The sequence below is a fragment of the Cupressus sempervirens genome, chromosome 9 (assembly GCF_028749045.1).
Source record: "Cupressus sempervirens isolate cs-2001-9-10 chromosome 9, ASM2874904v1, whole genome shotgun sequence".
Classification (NCBI taxonomy): domain Eukaryota; kingdom Viridiplantae; phylum Streptophyta; class Pinopsida; order Cupressales; family Cupressaceae; genus Cupressus; species Cupressus sempervirens.
This window is the reverse complement of record NC_143126.1, coordinates 412,033,271-412,040,753: the sequence shown is the minus strand read 5'-3', so window position 1 is coordinate 412,040,753 and position 7,483 is coordinate 412,033,271. Positions and strand designations below refer to the sequence as shown.

At 36.8% G+C, this 7,483-nt stretch overlaps 1 protein-coding gene across 1 annotated transcript; it reads right to left on the bottom strand.

The window, feature by feature from the left end:
• Positions 1–1,239: 1,239 nt before the first annotated feature.
• On the bottom strand, positions 1,240–2,538 carry LOC149539050 (universal stress protein A-like protein). The gene is made up of 3 exons (XM_089800399.1): positions 2,184–2,538; positions 1,852–2,074; positions 1,240–1,748 (listed from the first exon to the last, which is right to left on the bottom strand). Exons 1-3 carry the CDS (start codon positions 2,386–2,388, stop codon positions 1,667–1,669), a joined length of 510 nt encoding a protein of 169 aa, XP_089656525.1. The 5' UTR covers positions 2,389–2,538; the 3' UTR covers positions 1,240–1,666.
• Between the last annotated feature and the right edge of the window lie 4,945 nt (positions 2,539–7,483).

The window sequence follows — 7,483 nt, the reverse complement described above, 5'->3', positions numbered from 1 at the left end:
AAGAAACATAATACTTGCCAGAAGAAGCACCTCCCCAAGCTAAAACATCAGGTTCCTGCAATGAGTTGCACTCCCTAGAAGCCAATATCTGAGATAGTTCCAACCGATCTCCCAGTGGGCCACCCACAAGCCAATCAGAAGAATTCTTCCATCTATAACCCACAGCAAGGCCTAGGTTACAAGCCTCCTTATAATGATCCACCTTATTCCATCCAGTAGAAAGGAAAGAATCACAAAGAGCCTGCAAGTGAGGATGAGAGGATAGGAGAGGAGGATGCCCGTTCCAAGAATCACTCCAAAATAGAGCCTCAGTGCCTCTGTTGCAGATCCAAAATAAACTTCTCTTCACCAGGTGAGCACCAATCTTGAGGGTATTCCACACCATAGAGCCTCTTCCCTTAAGAGAAAACCTGAAAATATCTGAAGGTTCAACAGCAGGTAAATACTTGTGTGACAGGATACGGGCCCAAAGCTGAGACACAAACAAATGCCTTTTGTTTTTAAAGAGAAGGCAAAAATAATTTTTAAAAAAAAAATATTATTATAAAGAAGATTCCTCTGCATTTTCGGAAGGGAGAGAGTCATCTGTCATGGCCTATCATTACTATTATTGTTTTTTGGGAGCACCCATGTTGTCTCTGGAGTTATGCAATTTGCGTTTATGCAGATGTGCTATGCAACCGTGCTCTGAGAAGCATTGACGAAATTTGTGAAGCGGGATGTCTGGTTCTTCTACTTGTTCCCCTTTTCTATCTGCAATTTCCATTTTTGTTTTATGAGCTCTGGTCAGGAGAATGATTTCCACACTTTTGCATAGCTTTCATGGTGTAATAACAGCACTAGGTAAGCATAGAATCAATTCTTGTAGGTGATTTTGTGTTGGTGAATTGTTTTAGCAACTCCTTAAGATTATTTTGCCAACTTAGTGCGTAGTTTTATTTTGGAATAACATTTGATTCATGTGAGCATATTCAAAAGGTATCTCATCTTCAACATCAATAATCAGTAATAACACCTTAGAACAGAGATTGATCTGTAGCTTAACAAGAACAAAACACTACAAACTAACTATTAACTATCAGCTAATCAGACTGCAGGGATCATAATATGTTGTTGTGTGATATTGAGTGCTCTTGGTGTACAATATAAAGGCAGGTTATTTTAGACATGGAAATTGCTGTTACTGTAGAATTTGACCTTTAAAGATGACTGAAGGAAATCATAAATCAGAAAGTGATATCAGATAAAAACTCGCATAATCTATTTGCCAATCCAGGCGTTGGTAGACTAAAGATGACCAGATCTGTTAAATAGAAAAACAATCTGTCTCTCTCATGTTTAAAAGGATTAAAAAGCTTCTTGTCTACCAACCGTCCATAAGAGTATCATAAGATCTTCAATGCACAGCGAGAATGAATCAGATACAGGTGCACATTGTGTATCATCATTGTTTTTTGTAGATTCAATCTTGATCTGATGACTACAACCAATTCCAAGAAGATGATAGCTTTCATTAACTAAAGTTCCTGAGTTCATCACATAATGTTTCATTAACTAAAAACCCCCAATCCTGGCCCCTGTTCTGCTTCTCAAAATATCCTGTGCAAATGCATATGTACGGATTACAGCCTTACCAAGGTGGGTATAGGATTAAACATTCCTATTCTCAGGAAACCTTTTTATTAACGACGACAACTGGACACGCGGCATTTCGTGAGCAATGATCACTCACGCTCCCCTTTATTGCTCTGCCAATTTCCGTAAAAAACAACGACGATCAATACATATATACAAAAAGCCTTTAATGGGTATTGAAATGACTCTTTTTTTTTCCCTTAGAAAGTATAGTACCTGATGAAAGGACCGTGGCCATGGCTACCCATCACAAGAAAATGTGCCTCCAATTTATGAGCAGCTTCACAGATTTTTTCTTTTGGCTCCCCAATCACAACATGGGTTTCTGCCCTTACGTTGTAACGATTGCAGATATCCAGAGCTTGCTTGAATATCTTGTGGGTTCTCCCCAGTTCTTCACATTCAAGAAGGTAAAACACCTCACTGCTCAATATATATGCTGCATGAAAGTTGAAGCACACATTAATGCCAAATCAAACCAATGCAAACAGAGTATTTTTCAGAGACATTGGAGTAAACCTGCTGGTATTCAAAAGGGGGAAACTTACCGGGGCCGGTGTTGACAGAAGCAGGGGGCTGAACATGAAGCAGTGTGAATTTATAACCCTGCTGAGAAATTGTATGAGAAAAGGCAGAGAGAGGCAAGAGATGTTTGCAAGCCCATTCACAGGCTCGCATGCTCTCTTGGCTCTCATCCACCGCAACTACAATTTTCACCACTTTATCTTCTGAAATTTGTTCAATTTTCTCCATTGCTTTGCAATACAAGGCCTTTGAATAATTGGGTATGTGTATATATAGGATGCTGGTTTACAGAGCCGCCGGTGTGTACAGAGCAAAACCATTTACGGGGAACTGCGGCTGCTTGCTTTGTTTATCATGGAAATAGAAATAGAAAACAATGGGATCCTTCAATTATTGATGGCTCAAATCATGTGATTGTATTTTAATGCACCATCGTTATCAGAGGAGTGTGTGTTGGATGGAAATCCCTTGTTTGGAGGAGACTTTTTCTTCATGCAAAGACATTTGACCCTACTTACTACATGTTGTGCAGTGAGTAATTTAATTCCAGTTTCTCATTAATCTCGTGCATATTTTGACGGTAGGAAAAAGATAAAATGGAATCTTTAGAAATTCTTCGTTTGGAGGGGAATTTTTTTTTGTACAGGTCTTGATATTACACATGTGAGCTTATTTAGGAGTTGGAAATGTTGATAAAATATAATCTTTTCAGAGCTACTATTTAAAAAATAAAAAATGAGTATTGAACAAAGAGTCTTCGATTAAGAAATATATTCAAATGTGTATTCAAGATATCATGAGAATACCTTGATTAGTTGGAATTTTTTAAGTTTTTTCAAAAAGATTGAATATTTTGAATATTTTTTATTTTCAAATATTATTTAGGTGAAGGGGTCTTAGCCAAGGCTATTCTAATGATTATATTCTTCCATGAGTGTTCACGCTTTATTCATGTAACTTTCTATGTATCTGTTGCTATGAGTTTTGTTCCACTACAACATGTTGAATAAAATATTCAATGAAACATTAAATACCCAACCCTTTCTTGAATAAAGTCATCCCTCATGCTAAGCTTGCAATGTGAGATCATGCGATAACTTCATGGTTTCATTAATTGTGAACTTCACTCAATTTTATGATGTGATATGTTGATTATCACAAAGGGACTTATGGTATTCATTCAAGGGATATCAACTCTTACACTCCTAAAACAATTTCTTCACAAAGTGAAAACTAAGAAAATGTAGGTTGACTTTCTAACCTTTCCACTTCAAATTAAACTTAACCTCGATGCTAACTCTACCTCTAACCTAGAATGAAAGGAATCAAAGATGGCTTGGACTCTACTAGATGCAACTTAATCGATGACTCCAACCATCTAGTGCAAGCTTCTAAGGAACACACAAATGATTTTCCCATCGATATCCTCTCTCCAGTCCCATCTAGATGCAAACCAAAGATTGAACATCAATTGAAGTTAAGTGTTTTCAACAACTCACCACACAAGACATGCTTACAATCAACAAGAGGCTAGTGACCCTATAAGAATTTGCCTTCAGGGCAAAATTCACCTAGGAACTAAGAACTCAAACACAAGCACACAGTAGACCAAAAATGGATATGATCAATTAATCAGAGTATGTCCGAATACATTTCTCTGTTCAGAATGTGATGTTCAACACACTAGGAGTGCCTGTATATAAAGGCCTCTTAAGAAGCACCTAGAATGTCTCTAGAAACAACCAGGAGATAAGACAACTAAGCACATTATCCAACATTCTAGATGAATGGATGACAAAGTGTCATATGTGTGTAGAAGATTCCTGTGTTGTAGACAACATGTGCTTAAAAGAGGTGCAGACCCTTGTGATGTCATCAAGACAACTCACAAGAGTGCACAAACTCCTAAGTGTCTCACAAATAAAATAATAAAAAATAAATTAAAAATGCATTAACTTAAGTAAACTTAAGTAAGTGTAATAAGTAAATACTTATTTACACCAACACCCCCCCTTAAGTGCAACTTAGGGGAATGCCCTTAAGCTTACGAAACTAGGATGAAGATGCAGAATGGGTCCCAACTACTAGGCCATGTTAGGTACCCCTGTACATAATGAAGATGCAAATCTCTCATAAAGTGGGGAAAGAGGGAAAATCTCATGGGAAAAACCCTCCCCCAAAAAGAGAGATGAATAAGGATGCATCAATGGATGGAGTAATCAAGACCCCCCCATTACGACATACATCCATGTATATACAAGAAAGAATGGAGAAGGACAAAACCTCCTATGAGGAAAAAGTCCCCCCCAAAAAGGAGAAGAAGGAGACGAAGTAGTCCCCACCCCCCCACTTAAAAGTAGTGTGCCGATCAGTGAAGAATGCTCCTATGTAGAAGTTCATCCATAACCTCTGTATGATGTTCCTCCCCTTTGGAAGAAACAAAGGCAAGGGTACCTATGAGATGTGTCCCCTGGATGGAGAAGGAATCTCTATAATGACTGGTATCTCTAAAACCTATTCAAAAGTCCCTATGTTGATACTGATAATGGCTTCCTCCAAAACTACTGAAGAGACAAGCATATCGAACAAGGAAGGAGGTAGAACCTATCTCAGGAGGTAGAACCTATCTCAGGAGTCCATGTGCTATACATGTTGTATTAGCACCTAAAAAGAATGGAGAATGGAGAATGTGTACTGATTCCAAAGCCATTAACAAGATAACAGTGAAATATAGGTTTCCTATGCCAAGGATGGATGACATAATGGATTGTTTGAGTGGAGCAAAGTATTTTACCAAGATTGATTTGAAGAGTGGCTATCATCAGATCAGAATCAGAGAAGGTGATGAATGGAAGATTGCTTTCAAGACAAAAGATGGTTTGTATGAATGGTTGGTTATGCCTTTTGGTTTTACTAATGCACCTAGTACTTTCATGAGGTTGATGAATGAAGTTCTGAAAAGATTCTTGGGTAAGTTTGTGATTGTTTATTTGGATGATATTTTGATATTCAACAAGACTAAGGAAGAACATCTTGAGCATATTAGACAAGTATTGCAAAGGTTGAAAGAGGAAAAGTTGTTGATTAATCTGAAAAAGTGTTCTTTTATGCAAGAGGAGATTGTGTATCTAGGATTTGTGATTTCAGCTAATGGTTTGAAGATGGATCTTGAGAATGTTAAAGCAATTTTGAAATGGCCTACACCTGAGAATGTGAGCGAGGTAAGATCATTTCATGGTTTGGCTAGTTTTTACAGAAAGTTTATAAAGAATTTCAATGTTGTTTGTAATACTATGACTGAAACAATGAGGGGAGATAAAAAGGAATTCAAGTGGACACATGGAGCTGATAAGAGTTTTGAGACTTTGAAACAAAAGGTTGCTAAATTACCTGTATTGGCTTAACTTGATTTCAACAAAGTATTTCAAGTTGAATGTGATGCAAGTGGTAATGCAATAGAAGCTATATTAAGTCAAGAAGGTAAGCCTGTTGCTTTCTTTAGTGAAAATTTGAATGATGCTAAAAGGAAATATTTTGTGTACGATCAAGAGTTTTATGCTATTGTTCAAGCATTGAAGAAGTGGAGACATTATTTGATGCCTAAGGAGTTTGTGTTGTATACTAATCATAAAGCTTTACAATACTTGGGAAGTCAACATAAATTGAATCAAAGACATATGAAGTGGGTTGAGTATTTGCAGAGTTTTACATTTGTGATCAAGCATAAGAGTGGAGTTACTAACAAAGTTGTTGATGTATTGAGTAGAAGATGTTCTTTATTGACTGAAATGAAGGTTGAAGTTCTTGGTTTTGATGACATGAAAGAATTATATGATGCTGATCCTAATTTTTCTAAGGCATGGAGAGAGTGCAGAGCACCAAATCTGACAGATCACATAAGTAAGTATGATGAGTATTTCATTCAAGAAGGTATGTTGTTCAAAGGTATTCAGTTATGTATTCCTAGAAGTCCTATGAGGTTGAATTTGATTAAGGAAAAGCATTGTGGTGGATTAGCTGGGCATTTTGGAATTGATAAGACATTGAGTTTGCTGAAAGAGAAATATTATTGGCCACAAATGTATAAGGATGTTCAAAAATTTGTAAAGAGTTGTGGAGTTTGTCAAGTTGCAAAGGGAGTGAGTCAAAATAGTGGTTTGTATACAACTATTATTGTTCCTGAGAAACCTTGGACTGACATTAGTATGGATTTTGTTCTTGGATTGCCTAAAACAGTGAAGGGGTATGATTCTATATTTGTTGTAGTGGACATATTTTCTAAGATGGCTCATTTTATACCATGTAAGAAGACATCAGATGCTGAGCATGTTGCTGAACATTTCTTTAAAGAAATTGTGAGATTGCATGGATTACCAAGGAACATTATTTCAAATAGAGATAGTAAGTTTGTTGGTTATTTTTGGAAGACTTTGTGGAAGAAGATGGGTACTGAATTGAAGTTTAGTTCTACATTCCATCCACAAATAGATGGACAGACAGAGGTTGTGAATAGAAGCTTGGAAAATTTGCTGAGATGTTTAGCTAGGGAAAAGTCAAGTAATTGAGAGATGGTATTAGCACACGCTAAATTTGCATATAATAATTTTGTGAATAGGAGTACAGGGAAGACGCCTTTTGAAATTGTTACCGAAATGCATCCTAGAGGTATATCAGATTTGAGAGATGTTGCTGGTGAAGAAAAGAAAAGTATTGCAGGAGAAGAATTTTCTGATTTTATGGAATCTCTGCATAAATAAGTGAAGTTGAGGTTGGAACAAAACAATCAGAAGTATAAGGAGAATGGTGATCAATCTAGAAGACACCATGATTTTCAAGTTGGTGATGAGGTGATGGTTCATCTAAAGAAAGGAAGATTCCCAGTTGGAACATATAGCAAGCTGCAGATGAAGAAATTTGGACCTTGCAAGATCCTGAAGAAGTTTGACAATGGTAATGCTTATGAAGTTGAATTACCTGATGACATGGATATATCTCCTATATTTAATATTGCTGATTTGTATGAGTATCATGAGTTAGAGGATGAAGTTGTTATACCAGATGATTATCCTAAGAAACAAATTGAGGAAGTTGAACAGATCTTGGATCAGAGAGTTGGCAAGAGTACAAGAGGAAAAGATTACTATGAATATTTAGTGAAGTGGAAGAATAGACCTATTGAAGATGCTTCATGGATTTCTCAATTTGAGTTGGATTCAGCTCAGGTTGGGACATCTCAATGATTCAGGAGATTCATTTCTTTCAACCCCAATTGTCTGATGTAGGAGCATCCTGGGTTGCCTTGTTATCTTGCTCATTTTTGTTC

Coding starts and splice junctions, on each gene's coding strand:
- LOC149539050 (XM_089800399.1), bottom strand. CDS start 2,388: ATGGAGAAAATTGAACAAATTTCAGAAGATAAAGTGGTGAAAATTGTA. Junction 2,075..2,183: donor TTCTGTCAACACCGGCCCCG/GTAAGTTTCCCC, acceptor ACTTTCATGCAG/CATATATATTGAGCAGTGAG. Junction 1,749..1,851: donor GGCCACGGTCCTTTCATCAG/GTACTATACTTT, acceptor GGAAATTGGCAG/AGCAATAAAGGGGAGCGTGA.